Below are 20,262 nucleotides of genomic sequence, written 5' to 3' on the forward strand. Positions count from 1 at the left end.
CCTTGTAAAGTTTCCACTTTAGGCCTGTCCTTCTCTTCATTTTTCTCTGTCCTTACTTTCTACAGTATATGATTGGTGAGCAATACTTCTTACAAACAAGCAAATGAAATGAGAAACTTATATTTCTTTTAAAGGTTCTCTGTTATATGGCCTTCTTTTTTCAGTGACTCAAGGGTACTTGATAAGCAGTAGGTTTACTCACCTCTAAAATGGCAACAAAGAAACCAAGTGGCATAGGCTTGTTGAATAAGTTGAAGACTGAAAAGGGCTATTTGTTCTTGCTTGCAATAAAGATGTGCTTGCTGGGAACCAGTAGTTGGTGTAATGGCTATGTCGCTGGAGTCCCATGTAGTTGACTGTGGTTCGAGTCCCGGACACAGTGGCTTAAACTCACACCAGGCATGTGTGTGTGCATGCGTGCCCAAGATCCCGAGAGGAGAATGGAGGAGAAGGGATTACGGCATGGCCATCCCCCTCTGGGGGGGTGATTTTCTCGCTTTCTGTCTTTCTGTCTCTCTCTGTCTTTCTGGTGAGCACACACTCCCTACAATGAAAGCCTCTCAAAAAAAAAAAATTTGTCCCTGAAACTTTTTCTTATTATGTGGTATTGCAAACATTTTTTCTGAGATGCTGGATTTACAGTTCCCTCTGACACATATTTATGCAGAGTGTGGCAATTTTAAACATTGGTCATCCTTTTTGTCTGTGTGTATGTGTGTGTGTGTGTGTGGGGTTTAACATACTAGTTAACCCTGGCCAATTATTAAACCTATGTAATCATCAGTTGTGATTTGAAGGAAGCTTGAGATCAGTCTTTTTTATCTTTTCTGGAACCCGGTTATAAGTCAAAGAATCAGCATAAAAGAGAACTGTAGATGGCAAACCACTTAAAATTCCTAAGCACGCTTAGATTTAAACAATAAAAGCATGTGTGTGGGTGAAGGCTTATTATTCCTTTGAAAAGGGTAAGATTTCTCGTTTTTGTAAAATCTAGAGTACTCAGGATCAGCAGATGGCCATCTGCTTTTATTGTTTAAATCAAACTGAGCTGAGGTGGGACCAGCAGTTATCGTAATGGCTATGTGGCTGGACTCCCACATAGTCACCTGCGGTTCGAGTCCCAGACCCGGCGGCTTAAAACTCAAGCCAGCCTTGTGCGTGCGTGCCCAATATCCTGAGAGGAGAACAGAGGAGAAGGGATTGTGGCGTGGCCATCCCCTCTGGGGGGTGACTTCTCGCTTTCTGTCTCTCTGTTTCTTTTGGTCTCTGTGGCGAGCACATGCTCCCTATAGCTGAAACCTCTATGAAAGATAAAATCTAGAGTACTTACTTTTATAAAGGTCCATTTACTTTCCATTATTTTAAGTCTTTTATTACATAATTTTTAAAATGCTTTAAATGTCCTTTAATTCTGGCTTAAGGAATACTGCCATACTTTGTAGTGTTAGAATTTTTCAACTCTGGCTAGTGTTAGTCAAAAGAAACCGGGTTCAATTTCAACTTTGAGGTCTCCAATCTTTAATATTTCTTTTTCTCCCTTTGAAGACTGAATTCATGGTGCCTTTACCAACATCATAGTCATTTAATTTTGGATTCAAACTCTGGGTTCAAATCCTGGCTTTCACTTTCTGCCATTCCGTGCTCATTCCCTTGACATTTAAACTGGGAAAATTAAAAGTATGGTCTTCATCGGACTGAGGTGAACATCAGTGAGCTAGTACGTGTAGAGTACTTAAACAGCGAATGGCAGACTTTCAGCTTCAGTTAATGATAGCCATAGTTGCTATTGGCCAATGGCTTTCTTAGCCCTAGAAATGCCAGACGAAATGATGGGTTTATACACAACAGGTGTTTGGGAAACACCATCTTCTTGGGGTCACCTACACTCCCGTCAATTGTTGGCATTTGGGTATTTATACGCCTAAGAGCTGAGGTAGGTCTCAGCCCCTACTTTTTGGTATGTGTATGTGTGCGTTTATATATCCTCACTCTCCATTTTTCTTTTGTTCCTACCTGTTTCTGAAAGTGTCCTCAGATAGAGGGCAATTATTCATATAATCTCCCTCGCACCTACCACTTGCAAACAACTTCTTACCCAGCTTAATTAATAGCTTATTTTTGGGCAAGTGGTGAGATATAATCATTAAATCTATTTTACTATTATAACATCTCTTGTTGGGCAACAACCAGATAACACTGGTGTAAGTGTCAGCAGACCTTGCTTAGAAATGTATCCAATAAACGGGAACCTCACTTCCTGTAAGGCTAAAAGCTCCTCAGAACAAACTGTCTGAGAGATTTATTAATTGCCTTTGTTTCCAGTTAACTAAAAATAATTGAAGTATTCTTAATGGTTTTTATGTTTTTGTTTTTAGTTCCTTTCTCATTTGCTTTTTCCTTCTATTGTTATGATTAACTGAAAGTTAGGTAAATTTGAAAGGTTTTATTATTCTAAATATTCTCAAAGTAAATTCTTCCTCTGTATTGTTCCTGTAGCACAAAACTAACCCTGATCTGGGAGAATCGAGGGGACTGCATTTCTCTGCACTGTGAAAGCCTTTTTATTTAGTTAGTTTTTGAGTAACAAACTAAATCTACCGGACATCGATTTGATGTGACTTTATTTGATACAAATGAATCTTAGATCACTTAAGGTTTTTGTTTTTGTTTTGTTTTTAAGAAAACCTTTACTTGATGGTCTTGATTTAATTCTATCTTACTTGGTCTAGATAAGGAACATCTCTCCTAGAAGCAGGCCATATAGTGTTCTCGACTCCCTAGAATCTTTTCTATTTTTTTCCCCCAGTCATTTTGGAGGCTAACCATTCCCTTTTCCCTCCCGACATGCTGCTCCTTTCTGTGGAGCTGGTTTTTACTTCTGGCTACCCTACCAGAGAAGTGCTCTCTTGGGGTTCTGCCTCCTGAAGCGGCCCTTTCAGTCTTATTGCAGATGGTCACAACAGAGATTCTAGCAAGCTCCTTAGCATTCCCTTCAACCATCCCTCAGGGATATGCTCCCTCAGTGCTTCATGCATCCTTGTACTTCAGTGGTTGAGTAAGCGACTGATAACCACCTGAGCCACTTGACTAATTAGGATGCGTGTATGTTGCCAGGTAGGAAAGAGTCATTCCAAACAAGAAGCACTTATTAACCTGGTCTTCCTCCAGATCGATACAAGTCTGCCAGAGATTCAGACTGGACTTCCTTTGCTCCCCTTCTATTCCATGTCTCTTCCTTTTCTTTTTCTACACTCAAATGTGTAGAAAAATGTTCATTCCGATGAACTCGCCCAAGTGATCTACCACTTCCTAAGTGGTCAACAAGAGTACATAGACCTGGAATCTGGCCATCTCTAGCATGAAATTGCCATTATTTCTCCTAATGCTCCAGCTGCTCCAGTTTCTCCTGGCCCTTCAGTTCCAGTTGCCGTTGCCCCCTCTGGCTCTTCAGTTCCAGCTGCTGGTACTTCCTCAGGTATTGGTGCTCTGGCTGTTGCTCACTTCCTAGCTTTCCGATTGACATGTTGGGAAATATTGACTGCTACTGTCAGATCTGGATCTGTCACTTCTTTTGATTGTTCTCAGAAATTATCTACACACGGGGGTTAGTCCTCCAGCTTGGGGTCTTCTCTTTGGCTTTTGGTCTCTTATTCTGCAAATCTAATTCTGCCATCTTAGCTTCTTTAATGAGTTTTCTAATGTTTTTGTTCTTAATTGAATTAATTTTGAGCATTTGTGAATTGCTTGGTAGCGTACCAACCACTGACATTTTTCTCTTTGCCAATTTTTACTAATTCATTCCATGTGTTCTAATTGCCTTAAATTCTTTGACTATTAAAAAAAAAAGTAAATACAGCCTTCTTTGATCCTGGGGCCATGGAAGAAGGACTGTAGGGACCATCCAGTCCAGCCTCCCTATTTTGTATTTAGGAAATCAAGGCCAAGAAGTGTAAAATGACCTGCCTAAGTCAAATGTAGAACTCTTGTCTTCTGATATCACATCTAGTGTTTTAATTCTTTGTGGTGAGGATTTAATTATGTAGATACCGCTGTCTCAGTCATAACTACAAAGTTGCAAATGAGTAATGAATAGCCCAGGTACCTAAGTGGTCCTTCTCAAGGGTCAATGGAGTCACCTGATTGTCAGTCAGTTTTTTAGTTCTGTTTTTAAATAAATAATTGGAACACACCTAGTATTCTGAAGAATATGCCCTAGCGGACCAGCAGTGGCATGATGGTTAAAGTGACTGTATCCCATGTGGTTGACCATGCAGTTCGAGTCCTAGACCTGGCAGTTTCAGAAACATGTTGGATACATGGGCATATGTGCCCAAAATCTGAAAAAGAGGGGGAGATGGAGGAAAAGAGATTGCAGCATGACCATTACCCATGGGGGATGCTTTCTCACTTCCTCTCCTGCTCTCTTTGTCTCTCTGGCTAGCGCATCCACCTTCAGGCAAATAAATACATTTAAAATAATAAATAAATAAATAAACCTTGAAAAAGAAGTTCTCATGTTTTAGTATTATACTGAATAACTTGGGATACTTTTAATGAAAGTGCAAGAGACATATGCCTTGCCTAGACCTGCAACCAGAATCCTTCAACTGGGTACTGGATTTGTGATTTCAGTTTTCAGCTAGTTCTCTTATTCTGTCTAGGTAAGAACCACTGCTGCAGAGTCTAGCAGTGTTTCTCAATGTGGGGCACCTATTTAAAAGGAAGATTTCTGGGTCCTGTTTTGAGATGTACTATCCCAGAATTCCTTTAAGCTCTCTAGTGCGACTTATGTCCATTAAAACATGAAAATACACTGGTCTAGAAGGCCATTAAATAAGAAAAGCATACAGCAGAGGTTGACTTTCAAATGTATTTGTTCACGTGCCTTGGTAAGAAATGTTTTACATCACAATTCAGCAAACTTACATGGCTAAAACAAAAGTTTCCTAAATGGACATTTATCTGACCAAGTGCAATGAACTCTATTTTCCATTCTAATATTTTTCTAATTTATTTCGTTTTTCCAAGTACCCCTGTTAAGTCAGTAACACCTGCTAGGATGGCTTGGCTGCATGGTCCAGTTTTACAGTGCTGCTACTGTGTAACAAGTGGTCTGCCCTTGTTCCCTGGACCTGGGAGATTTGGCCACCTCCATGATGATGTCCCTAGTGGCTTGTAAAAATCACAGTGTAAATAATAAAAAACTCAACTCCAACTGAGTGATGTTTCCTTTTTGTTTCTTTTGTTTTGAAAGTTCTTTTGCTCATGGAAGCAATGATCCAAGGGTAATACAGTTTAGGTAATGCTTGGTTCCAGACTTAGGCAATATCATCTGGATCCCTCTCAAATCTGTCTTTTCTAGGATGCCCCTAATGTGGCAGATTTAGCTCTTCCTTCATGAAGGCAGCAGGCTCAAGGCACACAGTACCAAGCCCAGCTGAGAAGAGGGACTCTTGCAGACTGAGCATAAGTATCAATTTGGCTATTTAATCACATTCTATCTCCTGAACCAGTCATTAGGATCTAGACCTAATACTAGAGCTGGGGATGAAGTCAGATTTCAGGCAAACTACATGGCTGAGGAGGGAGGGTGCCTTTTCTACAAAGAATTCGAGATACTGCTTCCTAACAAAGGAGAAGTCAGTGCTGGGCAGCAAATTGCAGGTGTCATCTCTAGACCATCTATTGAGTCATCAGAAAAGTCACTATTCCTTTTGCATAGAAAAATACGTCATGACTTTTCTGGCAACCCAATATATTCATGGTCTTCCTCTTTTTCCTATTTTCATGGTGGTAATGAATCTTTTCTTTTTGCTTTCACACCTCCAGAAACCAATTTCATTGTCCTAAAGTCCCCGATTTAATCTCATGGGAAGTAGCCACTGTCAAAATCAGGCACAGGGCCCTCAAGGGAAATGACAGCTTAAGTAATTAGAAAGAATTGATTAAAATTCAAAGGAAAGAACTGTGTGTGGTGTGTGTGTGTGTGTGTGTGTGTGTGTGTGTGTGTGTATCTTCAATTTCTGTATATTATTACAGCATGCAAAATGAAAATGAATCTTCCCAGCATGAATACACACTGCATATTAGTCCAGTTAAAAATATTATCATACATATTATCAACGGATAATTTTTCATTTTTTTGTCTCTTACATGTTTTGCTTTTCTTTTTCCCCTTGATTCCCTTCCTCTCACCCTAAATGAAGAGAACAGAAAAATACAGTTAAAATAATAACAGCCAGCATTCAGATGTACATGGCAATGGGTGAATGATCTTCTCTGGAGTCCTTTAAATATACTATTGGCCTGTTCAAGAGGCATTTGAGCGCAGTGTCCTAAAAATATCAGGTGACTCAAAGTTATACAAGTTAGATATAAAAATTCAGTCTGACAGATAAAGCTCTGCTGACACTATTGGTTACCTTTCACAATCGCTCTATGTACTGTGTTCTCTTTCTTGAGCCCTTGTTGTGAAGCAAAACTAATACTTTCTACTATAGGCCCAGTGGATAGTAGCTATTCAGTAAAGATAATGTTTATCTGTTAAAATGAAGACCCTCCTCCCCAATATTCTAGCATAGAGAACAAATAACTTCTAAAAAGTAATTATTTCGAGCCTAGCATAGTTCAAAAGATTGTAATATAAATAAGCATGCTTGACATGAAAGATGAAATTTTTTGTTCTTTCAGTAATAGGATCGGGGTCTCTACTATGTCTTTATCACAGATTGCTCCTGGTGCTCTGAAATACACACTTTACGTGGCGCAGTGATGCTGTACTGTGCATTTCACACTCTCATTTAGCCCTGCCTACTGGTTAGATCTCTGAACTTCTACGTACTCTTAGAAAATCCATACTCCAAACATTTTTCTGTAGTCTTTTTTTTCTAGTAAAAGGATACAAAATAAGCATCATAAGGTTTGTATTGTTCTCTTAACTCGGTCTGTAATTTTGCATAAAAGCTTTAAAATCTTTACAAATTTATTCTCTTCTAACAATGTGACCATTAAATTCTAATTTTCTAATTTCCATCTTTTGAAAGCTATAGCATTTTAATTGCTTATGGAAACTAATCAGTCTCCTATCCTTGACAGTGATTTCATCAAGTTCTTATTTTATTATGAAGTTATTCATATATATTATTATATTTTGGTCTGTAGTGTGGCTTGATCTAAGAACCCAGTCTACCGTTGAAAATCTTAGTAAAAGAATTCCAGGAAATAATAACTTTGTCAAGGTAAGCGATCTCTTCAAAAATATACTATAAAAATATTTGTTAAAAAAAGTTTACAGATATCACCAGAGAGACTACTTGAGCCTTACATCCTATGGCAACACTGTTATTTGATATCATTTATAGGCTATTTCCTGCAGATAAATGAGTCTCTATTGGTTTTGCAAGATGTTCCTTGGTCTTCCTGTGATATGATCTTTGGTTCTTTAAACCAAATAAGAATATTGCCATAAGTTATTCCCTTCCATTGTTTTTGAGCACTGAACCCCCTCCCCACCTAACCGCCACCCCCATATGAAAGCCAGAAAATGTTGAGTTAAGGTTCTTAACTTATAGGTGGCATTAAAGTATTAAATCCTTTGGTTTAAGTTTTCTTACAAAACATATTCATGAAATAAAAAGGAAAAAGATATCACTTTCTATAGTTAGGTAATAAATGAGACCAGGGATCAAGGCAGGGGAAAGTTACATTACTTTTGTACATGTATTTTGTTTTTTGTTGTAGGATTTTTGTTCGTTTGTTCTTTAAGGTTTTTGCCATATGGTGCATGTGCTCACCAGTGAGAGGGAAAGTGAGAAATCACCCCTCAGGGGGATGGCTATACCACAATTCCTTCTGTGTTCTTCTCCTGGGATTTTGGGCATACATGCATACACACCTGGCGTGATTTTCAAGCCATCACATCTGGGAATCAAACTGTGGTCAGCCATGTGGGAGTCCATCACCTTAATCATGATACCACCTGCTGGCCCCAGTGCATGTATTTTCTTAACCACTTAATTTTTGTCAGCAATTATAAATAAATTTGATATTTAATATACTAACATAAATAAGAATTGGACCTGACTCATTTAAGAAGATTGATAAGCCTGTATGTGTTTCACTTTTGTCCTTATTTAACTGTAATTTAGTCCACACTTCTTCTCTTCAGTGTATTTGCTGAATTTAGGCAACTGCTTTCTGATATAGAGCAACCAAGAGAGGCTCTAATCAGGCATGTCTTTGAGGTCTACTTTAGTCTTCACTATTTTATATTAAGTTGTTTGGGTGTGTGTATGCATACACACAGATTTTGTTAATAAGTCTGAAGACGTTTTTTGATTTTGGTCACTCAGTTATGATTTGACATACTATGATGTTCAATCATTTAAATATTACTTTCATGGAATATAAAATAACAGAGTTTTGGCTAGGTTCTACATAAAAATAGTAATTTATTACAAGTTAAAATCCACATTGTCACCAATTGTAAGTTGTTGTGTCATTTATCTTTCTCTTCCCTGCTATGTGGATGCTTCGTGAACGACAAATACTGTGATCATTGTTCATGAGCATGTTTTCCTGTGCCATGAGCTAGGAAAAGCATTTTCATTCATAATACTATGGGATTGCCTTTAGGACCATGGCATACTTTGTGATTTGTTGGGTGTTTTTGGTTTGGGGGTTTTGTTTTAAACTGTTTTAAATTGCTGACTGAACTTATTAACTGTTTTAGTCCAAGACAGGCCTTCCACTTAGCACTTACTTCAGTGCAGTGAAACTTCGTTGGCTCCTTGACAATGTGAGAAAAGTTCAAAAGGCTGTTGAAGAAAACAGAGCGCTTTTTGGGACCATTGATTCATGGCTTATTTGGGTATGTTGAGAAATGAAATACATATGGAGAACTTTTTCAAAACATTTTTAGACTGCTTTGCCTACTGTTTTCTGCTAACAGTTCAAACTTGTTAGCTAGCAGCACTATTAAGAGAAACCCTCAAGAAGCAGCCTCCATTTGAGAGTCGTTTTTGCCTACTTCCTCTTTATTTTTTTCTTCCCTTATTTCAATGAAAATGGAAGCTAATTAGCAAAACCATAGTTATTTCTTATCTTTATGATAAGTAAGTTATGTAGCCTTTCTCTCTTGCTTTTCATCCACTTTTTCCTCCACTACGCATTTCTTGAAGAAGTAACTAACATGATAAAGCATTGAGGCTACTTTTACATTTGGTTTCAGTATTACACAACTTTCTCATGTATTATCAAGCCATAATATGGAACTAAATCATAGTGGAAATTTCTGTTATATCTTCTTTTTGCCTAAACTGAACATGGCTATAGAAACTAATATTTCGAGCGGTCCCAAGACATATCGTAAAAGGACATGTCTTGTGATGGTCTTCTCTCTCTCTCTCACTCTCCTTCTATGTTATTTTCATTATGAGTATTTTCCATTGTTCACACAAAGTAGAGGGGATAGAGTAATGCACCTCTCCGAGGGTGATCCAGCTGTAGTGATCATTAACCTATGCCCAATCTCATGTCAACTATACTCACATGCGCCATCTCCCCACAGAACATTTTAAAGCATATCGCAGGTATAAATTTTAGTTTATGAACACTACAGTAAGCATCTGATGATCTTTCTTAACATTCAAGGGAGCTTCAAAGAAATAGTGGCCCTGTCCTCATGTGCCAGGTCCACGGAACAGGTGTTACCAGGAAGAGGCGCCTCCTTTACCCCTCCCTATGCTTGCAGGGCAGGTTTTGCTTTGTACTCTGGCCAGCCATTTTCCTGTATGTTGGTCATAGTTGAAAGAGCGGCTCTGACAATTGTCTCAAACCAGATTAAGGCAAGATATAGGAACCGTGAGCTGGAGGAGACTCGAGGAAGCACATTTCCATGTACCCTACAGGATACTGTTTTTGTACCTTTGTTTCTTTCTTTCCTCTTATTGCTTCCACATAAAATAAAGCAGTGGTGCTGGCTCAGCTGTTGTAGCTCAGTGCTAGCACAGTGTTCTGCAGTGCTGGAAGCCATATGGAAGATGGGGGTTTGGTTCCTGGGTCAACCTGTACACACTGGGCTCTCACATCCTGGCTGGCTGAAAGGCTAGGGTGGCAGGGGAATCCCAATGTAAAACCCTATTGAGGATGTCTCTCTTTCTCTTTCTCAAGAAATAAACAGACTTTTTAAAAAAGGGAAGGCAGCATTGCTTTCAGTTCAGATATAAAGAGCTTAAAATTCTGCCTTCGGGATATCTGCTTGGGTGAGTACAGACACACCCAATATGAACAGTTATTCTTTATTTTTTTATGATGACAATAAAAAGTTTTATTTATTATTATTTTTTTTAAAGTTTGCTATAAGGCCCATATGCTCACCAGAGAGAAAAAAAAGACAGAGAGGGGAAAAGTGAAGGAAGCCACCAGGTCTGGGTCTCAAACCACCATCAGCATGTGGGAGTCCAGTGCCTTAACCACCATGCCACCTACTGGCCCCTGAATAATTATTCTTAAAAAAGAAAAAAAACGGAGATAATAACCAACACAGGGTTCTCTAAGATCCATAACAGACAAACTTTTCATTTTATTTCAGCTTGAAAACTATTAGGTTGTTGAAAAAGTCCCTCCATATTATTTCTATGCAACAATTTGTCATGACTTTTCCAACAACCTGAATTTTCTTTTTTTTTAGAGAATTAAATTTATATGTTTATTTATTTATTTTTATTTATTTTAATTTGACCAGAGAGGTACAGAGCAAGAGAGAGGGGGAAGAGAGAGTGAGAAAGCAAGCCACCAGGTCTAGGACTCAAGCCGCAGTTGGTCATGTGGGAGTCCAATGCCCTTAACCACCATGCCGACTCCTGGCTGGAGACTGAATTTTCTAAAGAGGATGGGGGGAAAATTAGATTTTTTGTTTAATCATCACTGAGTTAGAATTGTGCTGATATGGTAGCCAGCTACCATTATGTGGCTATTGAGCACCTGACATGTGGTCAGTCTAAATTGAGATGTACCATGACTGTAAAATTCACAGCAGATTTTAAAGACTTAGTGCAAGGGGAAGAAAAGGTAAAATGTCTCAATAATCATTTATTGATATTGATTACATTGTTGAAATGGAATTTTTAATATATTGGGTTAAATATACAATATTATTAAATTAATTTCACCAGGGGACCAGCAGTTAGTGTAATGGCTATGTCGCTGGAATCCCATGTATTCAACCGTGGTTCGAGTCTTGGAACCAGTGGCTTAAACTCATGCTGGGCGCATATGTGTGCATGCTCAATATCCCGAGAGGAGAATGGAGGAGAAGGGATTGCGGCATGGCCATCCCCCTGGGAGGTGATTTCTTGCTTTCTATCTCTCTGTCTCTCTTTGTCTTTCTGGCAAGCACATGTGCCCTATAGCAAAAACCTCTCCAAAAAAAAATTGAATTTCACTTGTTTGTACTCTTTTATTGAAGCTTCTAGAAAATTTTAAATTGCAAACATGGCTCACATCTTACTAGACTTCCATTAGACACTGCTGAAAACTAGAAAGCTGAAAAGCTGAAATGTTACATTTTCTTATTGCATGTGCTCTGCTGCTGATTATGGTTGTTAACGATACGTAAATTAAATTGTGAACAAGCACTTTAGTTTTTGCTATAGGGTATATACATTCACTAGAGAAACACAGAAAGAAAGAGAAAGTGAAAAATCACCCCTTGGGGGGAGATGGATGGCCACAACGCAATCCCTTTTCCTCCATTCTCCTTTCTGGATTTTGGGCACACGCAGACATACGCCTAGTATATTTTCCAAGTTGCCACATCTGGAATATGAACCATACACATGACCATGTGGAATCTAGCCACTTTAACCACCACACTACCTGGCTGGCCCAAATAAGCACAAATTTGACCTTGTCCTTTTTATTCTGTCTAGAGTTTGACAGGAGGAGTCAATGGAGGTGTTCACTGTACAGATGTAACAAATGCAAGTAGAACAATGCTTTTCAACATTCATTCTTTGGAATGGGATAAAGAACTCTGCGAGTAAGTTGTGTTTTGCCCAAAGTATTTTTTTTTTCAATATGTTACCTACTTATGACCTCAATCTTACTATTGGGTTTTCAGACACAATGACTCAATATTTTCAGATATCAATGGAGCAAAATATTTTAAAATGTTAAACATTCAAGCATACAACTGTTTTCTGCTAGCTTATGTATTTCTTATTATTTGACTCTATGCTCAAATGCATCCATTTTCTAATTGTTACATTTTTTGCCTTTAAGTACATGTAAATGTTTCTAGATGTGTATGTAAAACAGTATTGTACCCGATATTACTGTTTTTCAGATTTTTTGGAATTCCAATGGAAATTCTTCCAAATGTCCGAAGTTCTTCTGAGATCTATGGCCTAATGGTAAAAATAAATGAATGAATGAATGAATGAATGAATGAATGAAAGAAAGAAAGAGTAACGTTTCTAATTAGAAAAGAAATCTTACTATTCAGAATTTAAAAGTCAATTAATTGTATTATGTTTTATAGTTTGGGTTTTGTGACTTTTCTATGAATGTTATGTGAAATAAGAATTTAGTAGTGTTTAGTTTTCTATAACTTAAAACCTTAGAGTCATTCTTACCAATTGATTTTACATTTGCATATCTTAATTGGCTTTACTTTTTAAAAAAAACAAGTAATGAGATAATTAACTTCTGACACTGGTGTGGGGATATTCGAGGGAGTTTATTTTTTCAATCTAAATAACTGCTTACAATTTGTGATGCCTGCTTTTAACTTAGAGAAAGGACTCTTCATATTTTGGTGGTGTTCTTTTTCCTGTTGAATCTCTTTATTGGCCAAACAGTGTTTTCTTTTATCAGCCTAAGCACAATTTAGCAGAGAAACTGAAAGCAAGAATCTGTTTCTGATTTGGTTTTGCTAATCAAACTGGTTTTCAAAATAGATATTTTCACCATTGCTTTCATTGACTCCCAGAAAAAAAGGATGCTGAGCAAAAAGTGTGCCTAGTCATTGAGAATCAGTGGCTAAACATCCCAAGCGAAAACCTATAGGAGGATTTGAATTTGTCTTTGAGCACAAAAATCTGGAATTTATGATAAAACTTAAAATAAGTCTAAAATAAATGGCAAAAAAGGTTCAGACATTTCATAAAAAAATATTAGTAACTATACTTATAGAGTTAATAATAATGGAGTTGAATACTGAGTGCTCTGGATAAGTTTGAGCAAGAATTTTTAGCTTTTACTTTATAATAAAGCTTCTGAATGTAACATGGGCTTTCTTAAGGGAGTCATAGTCACTGCTTATCTATAGTAAAAGTGCTTCAATAATTTCATGGCTGTCAACAGACTGACTTGGGTCAGGGAAAAGGAAACTATTCCTGAGAAATAATTCCAGAAGATGGATGAAAAAAAAAAAAAACACAAACATTTAACTGGCTTAGTTTTCTCTTGCATTTAAAATATTATGCTTCTGTCCCCCTTTCTCCCCTCGCTGACTATAGAAAATCTCTCATAGCCTGGTGAGTAGGTTGCCCACCAATTATGCTACTCATTCATTTGGAAAAGATACAGTGCATTTCCATTTACCTTTAGTAAAACAGAAGTTTGTTTCCTAAGCAGATGTACCTAGAATTTCCATGAACCTCCAAAGTATGATAAGCTCTAGGTAGATTTCAGTTTACAAAGAATTTAATTTTGATCGCTTTTTAAGTTTTCTATAAAACGGATAACAATAAAAGGCTAAGGTAGTTTCTTACAATGAGAGATTCTGGTGTTCCTCATACAAAGTACAGTTGTGATGTGCTTTGGGCTTTAGCATTAGAGGGAAATTAGATACTGCTTTTGAATGTCCTCAGTGTCTGTTATAAATGATGTCTTGACCAAGCTTTCAGAGCAGTTAGTTGGAAATGCACTGTCACTTTTTCTGCATGCTTCATCAGAGGATGCTCCGGGAATCCTCCAGAGGCCCCTCCTCATGAAGAAAAAGGAGCGCTTTACATGCCTGAACACACATAGTAGATCCTGCTGCTAGTTTGATAACTTCAGAAGTATAAGCGAAGACTTCTTTTAGTATTTAAATATATCAAGATATACAGCCCCTAGGTTTCCTATTGATTCACTTTAAGCCTTTTATGAAATTGAACTTTTCCTTCATATCCACGTTCAGTTTTCAAACACTATATGTATTAAATAAAAATTGCAGATCTTGAACTGTCCAGAAAGTATTAAAGAAAGAAAGAAACAAAAACCAAAAACATCAGCTAGCTAGAGGGCATTTTTAATTTTATTTATTTTTTATTTCATTAAGGATTTCTACATAAATGCTATTATTTCCTTACCATCATAGCCATGCAAGAGGGGCTCTTTTATTACCTCCTCTTTGACAGATAGGGTGCCTCAAGCTCCCAGAGCCCAGGAATCTAGCTCATAAATGGCAAACTGAGGAATCAGTCCAAAGCTTTAGTTTGTTGCTCTTCCTAGTACCTTGCCCGTCTACTTCAGGAATCACATTACTTCATTTCTTTAATTCCTTACTTAATATCAGTGAAAATTGCTTTGTGTTAGTGTATGCCTTGTGAAAATTAAGTTTATAAAGTCCACAGTCAGCCACTTAAATCTCATTTTTTTCCCTCAGATACTGACCGTATTGATAAAAAAAAAATCTCACTATTCATTGATATAAATTAACAATTGCTTGTTAAAATTTAAAGAACAGTTCTATGAACAAATAATATCCAACACCTGATCTTATCTTAAAAGTAGCTGGTAAAATGTAGCCTTCCAAAATAAATATATTCCATGCAGGTCGGATAGCTATTTAAAGGACGTGTTAGTCATTTCTTAATAGCAGCAATAATAGTAAAGTGCTAATGGCCTTCAGCAATCACATAGCCCACTCGCAGTTTGTAGATAAATAAATTGGGGTGTAGAGAGGTTTTAGCAGCCTGCTCATGGCCTAACACTAACTAACCAGGAGTAGAGCCCATGTCTCCTGCCTCTCAGTCCAATATTTGCATATTCATTCTCAATGTCTCGCGTCTCTTCCCGTCATTGTAGGAATACTTCTAGTATCTCTCTCTGTCTCACTCATATAGTTGAAACACTTGCTTTGTCTTGTCTGCCCACATCCTATGGCACATTGCTATTTGTGTTCAGTCCTGTTGCAGTTATCTTAGTAGAACCAAAAGTTTGTGATTATTCATAATCATTTTTTAAAATTTTATTAGAGAGCTGGGGCCTTGGAAGGTGTGCCAATATCTGAGGTAAGTTTTATTATCAAACATCTCCCAGCCACTTCTCCATTCCCACCTCCTTCCCTGTCATGACTTTTCTCCTCTACCTTAGCTGATCAGCCTGCCCTTTCCTAAACTAGGGAAAACAAGTAAGAACAACAAAATTGGTTCATTCTTTTTTTTTTTTTTTTTAATTACCAGAGAGTGTGGATCTCACCAGAGGGAATGACAGGGGAGGGAGAAAGCATCCCCCAAAGGGCCTTGGCCATACTGCAATCACTTCTCTTCCATTTCTTCATCCCATCAGGATTTGGGGAATCCATACACATGAGCCAGGAGTGTTTCTCAAACTGTCGGGGCTACAATCCACTGGAGTCGGCCATGTAGTATCTAGCTCCCTTAACCACTGTGGAAACAGGGCTGGCTAGATTGATTCATTCTTATTCTTATGTTATGAGATGTGGGCCATTAAGAACCTGTGGAATAAATTAATTCTAGTTCTCCCTTCCCACACTTATTATCTTGTAGGTTATTAACAAATGGAAAGATAGCCAAGTAGGGGGAATACAGGAAACATAGATGATTCATTCTTTGATAAATAAAAAAAGGAAAAATAAGTTATATGACTCTTCTGAAAAAGAAATTAATAATATTGTCTTAGTCAGTACTCTTTATTGTCATTTTCAGTGTTTGGGGGACCAGTCTGCCGCATTGGTGGGACAGATGTGCTTCCAGGATGGACAAGCCAAAAACACGTGAGTTTAAGAAACAGATTTAAAAACCAGTGTTGTTATCTTTGTTTGTTTTTCACCCTTAGTGCTTTGAATGAGAAAATGTTTTTGAAATTCATCCAGACTACAAATTGTAGTTTAATAGCCCTAATATTTACCACTTGTTTTTCTTAAACTACTACAAATAAAATTAATTATAGTGTATGCAAACACACTGATGAGGTTGATAAATACCTTACGTTACAAAATTCAATATCTTTTTCAGCCCAGAAATTAAATTTGGTTCAAAACGTTCTTGCCTTTTTTGGGAATATTGATAGCATCTGAAAATTCTTTGTGGATCATGATCACCTGAGATTGTGATCAAGAACACTTAAGTTGGTATGAGTCTGGAAACATAGTCTCTAAATTGGGGTCCTAGGTAGCTGAACCAGGAGTCAAGACAAAAATCATTGAAAATTAGGTTCTTTTCTCCTTTTTTCTTCTAGGAGCACTAATACTAGAAAATCAGATGCTATCTATACAGGTCATTTCCCTAGTACAGTGTGGAGGACACGGTATATACCCAATAAAATAGCTTGTTTTTCCTCCTTTCTTTATTCCTACCTCCCTTTAGCATTAGTAGCTCAGTCTTTGAATGATGGATTGAAGTTAGGAAGTGCTTGTTTGAATTGGAGGAGAGAAATAGCAAATTGTAAGATTTTTTTTTTTTTTTTTTTTTTTTGCGCGGTGGCGAGGGTTTTATTGTAGGGTGCGTGCACTCTCCAAAAAAACAGACAGAGAGACAGAAAGCAAGAAATCATCCTCCCGGGGTGATGGTCACGCCGCAATCCCTTCTCCTCCATTCTCCTCTCGGGATCTTGGGCACGCATGCACACGCGCCCGGCATGAGTTTAAGCCACTGGGTCCAAGACTCGAACCACGGTTGACTACATGGGAGTCCAGCGACATAGCCATTATGCCAACTGCTGGTCCCGCAAACTGTAAGATCTTTTGACTTGGGCTATTTCTGTGGCCTGGTGGTTTTGGCAGCTGGATTCCATGTGGCTGACCATGTGGTTCAAGTCCTGGACCTTGAGAAACACACCAGACAGTTCTGTGTGTGGCCCAAGATCCCAAAATGAAGGTGAGATGGAGGAGAAGGGATTGTGGTAACCATTCCCCATGGTGGGGGGTGCTTTCTTCCCTCTCTCTGTCTGTCTCTGGTGAGTTTATGTGTCCTCTGGCAAAAAACAAACAAGCAAAAATTTTGATATCATATTTCTTTCCTGGAGAGGGAAGAACACAAATATAGAATTAATCAGAAAGAAATCAGAACTAAAGTATTGTAAGAAACTTTGAAGTAATGCTGTCAAGTTCCCCAAGGAAGAAAAATCACAAAAGATTACATTGATAATGAGATGATTTGAAGAATGAGCAAAATGGGAAGGGACAGGAAACTTTGAACAAAGATACAAATAGAGAAATCAAAGACTTTGTTTAGAGAATGTGAAGTAGCAGAAAACAAGGGTAGAATCATGTTATGAAACCCTACATTTTGAGCTGAGAAGTTTGTCTTCATAGGCAGTGGGAACCTTCTGAAAGTATGTGAGCTGTTATTCCAAGGTAACTGGAGTTGCCAGTATAGTATACTATGGCAGCTCTGGGTCAAAGTGAAAAGAGACTAGAAGCAAAGAGGCCATGGAGGAAGCCCCTACAGTGTCCCTACAATTAGTATTCATACCTAGAAGGACGGTGACAGAGAGGGAGGCTATGAGTGGATGTGCATGGCACTGCAGAGGGGCCAGGGGAGGGAATGATATTGGGTCTGGATATCTGGACACAGAAATACTTAACCAAAGTAAGGAACGGGTCTGAGCACGGTTTCTGTTTGGGGCGTGTTTCTGGCCCCAGCAGACTGTGTATAGCACATATTAATAAAAAGTAGATGACATTACCAAGAAAATACACATGGGTAGAAGAAATATTTAGGGGAAAAAGGAAACATCGAGATGAAAAGTCAGAAAAATATAATACAGTTATTCATTAGTGTGGAAATCTGGGATGGAGATATTTCAGAGGGAAGCATGGTCAGCAGTGCAAAGGTCAGTGGAAGCTGAAAAGTGAGAATATACTATTACACATAGAAATTAGAGTTTCATTTGGTGACCTCTAAGAATGAAGTTATAGTTGAATGCATAAGATGGTAGCAAGGTTACAAATGATCGTAAGAGATGTGGACAGGTAGAAAATGGAGACAGCAAGACAAATATGCTTTGGAAAGATGCAACTATCTAAGAATGTGAGAGAAGTAGGTAGTTTGTGAAGTTAACAGGATCATGCATCATTTTGAGAATTTTGTTTTGGTTTTTAAGTTTCAGTGAGACCAGAGAAAGCTTCTTTGGAGTCTGAGCAGAGAACAGGTGGAAGTTGTAAAATAAATGGAAGATAAGTGATGGGCAGAATGAAGTCGTAACGGTTGGAGAGATCAGGAGCGAAGATTTAGTTGTCTCCCATTTTCAGCAGGGAGAAGGTGATAGTCAGCCTAGAATTCAATGGAAAACCTATCTCTGCTTCAGAATGGGGAATAGATTATGAGTGATTCTATTTTTTCCTTTTGGTTTAGCTGTATTGTCCATTTTTTTCTAGAATGAATGTCTATTATTTAAACAGTTTATTTTTCAGAAAGAAAACCCACAGTAGTTGCCTCATCTCCCTAGCGGCACTGACTGGGTATCTAAAGCATCTTTTACCTACATCACAGCAGGCTGCTTGATCCTTATCAAGGAGAGCAAGCAGCTTTGACCTTTGCAAAGGTCAGAAAAGTCAGACATTTTTCCGGGATATTTTAACACAGTCCATCATTGAGGAAGGCCAGGGTAGACCACATAAATGCTCCATATATGCTTGATGGTGAGAGAAAAAGTGCTCTTAAGAGGAAAATAATTGCTTGTGTATTGCTTAGAAAATTGTGACTTAAATGTTGCAAAGAAGTATCTTAATAGAAAATGTGTATTGTGAAGAAACTATGCATATAAATTTCAATATTTTTGGCACCAAAACAAACTCATACTTTAATTCCATTATTCCATGAACTTTTTGAAGTCCCCTCATGCTTATTAATTATTCACGAAGGGGACTAGCAGATGACATAGTGGTTTAAGTGCTGGACTCCCATATGGCCAACCTTGGGTCCTGTCCTGGGTCAGGTGACTTGTTTTCCCCCCTCTCCCTCTGTCTCTCTCTGGTCAAATTTTAGAAATAGTGATAATAATAAATGAAGTTAAATAAACTAATTTTAAAAAATTACTTAGGAAGTATTGTCTTAGTTCATTATTGCATTGCTTACAGAAATACCTGAGACCTGCTGAATTTATAAACAAATAGAGGTTTATTCATCTCACAGTTTAGAGGTCTAGGTTCTGGTGGCCAGCCTCTGGTGAGGGTACCAATATGGTAGAGGGTGAGATCTTGAGCAGAGCAGCCATCCATAGATTTCTGCCCAATCTGGTCTCCTTTTCCCTCTTTACTTATTTTAAATTTTTTTTATTTCCACAGGGTGAGTGTGCTCCCCAAAGAAAGTGAACTTGGGCATAGTCATGGCATAATCCTTTTTCCTCCTTGATCTGCCAGGATTTAGGACATATACACACACCTAAGGTGTCCTTTCCTCTCTTATACATACCAGGCACCATAACCTAATGACCTCATCAAAACCAAAGGCCTCACCCTGGAACACCATGAAGGGATTATGTTTTCCTTTGACACTTTGACAACACATTGAAGTCCAACACATGAATTTCTGGGGGACATACAAACTATAACAAGAATACTAACTTAAGAATTCACATTTATTGGATATGGTGGCGCCTGCCCTATGGCAAGAATTCACATTTATTAAGTGCTTTGAGACCTGTCTTCAACTTTGAACTTTAAGACTTGTACACAGCCGTTCATCATAGAGTGTTTATATGGGTACTACATTGGTAATATTCTTCATTCAGAAAGCACATAACAGATTATTGATGTCCATTTTTTGAATTTTCATTAAAAGAGAATAATTTGATGTATGTATAGCATTTTAGTGTTGCAGCAGTAAAAAGGTATCAAGGGACTTCAAAAAGTTCATAGCAAATGGATGTAAGTAAGATTTTGGGACCAGCAGTTGGCGTAATGGCCGTCGCTGGACTCCCATGTAATGGACTGCAGTTCGAGTCCTGGACCTGGTGGCTTAAACTCACGCCAGGCATGTGTGTGTGTGTGTGTGTGTGTGTGTGTGTGTGTGTGTGTGTGTGTGTGTG

General features: G+C 38.0%; 1 protein-coding gene across 1 annotated transcript in view; it reads left to right on the top strand.

Annotated features, from left to right (window-relative positions):
* GK (glycerol kinase) overlaps window positions 1-20,262 on the top strand; it is a 98,486-nt gene that overhangs the window by 39,969 nt on the left and 38,255 nt on the right. The window contains exons 9-15 of the mRNA XM_014591575.2: window positions 3,392-3,475; window positions 7,162-7,238; window positions 8,732-8,869; window positions 11,931-12,040; window positions 12,347-12,413; window positions 15,246-15,281; window positions 15,939-16,006. Coding sequence (XP_014447061.1) covers window positions 3,392-3,475; window positions 7,162-7,238; window positions 8,732-8,869; window positions 11,931-12,040; window positions 12,347-12,413; window positions 15,246-15,281; window positions 15,939-16,006 — 580 coding nt within the window. The remainder of the gene's footprint in view (window positions 1-3,391; window positions 3,476-7,161; window positions 7,239-8,731; window positions 8,870-11,930; window positions 12,041-12,346; window positions 12,414-15,245; window positions 15,282-15,938; window positions 16,007-20,262) is intronic.

This window comes from Tupaia chinensis, unplaced genomic scaffold (assembly GCF_000334495.1).
Source record: "Tupaia chinensis unplaced genomic scaffold, TupChi_1.0 Scaffold000600_1, whole genome shotgun sequence".
NCBI lineage: Eukaryota > Metazoa > Chordata > Mammalia > Scandentia > Tupaiidae > Tupaia > Tupaia belangeri.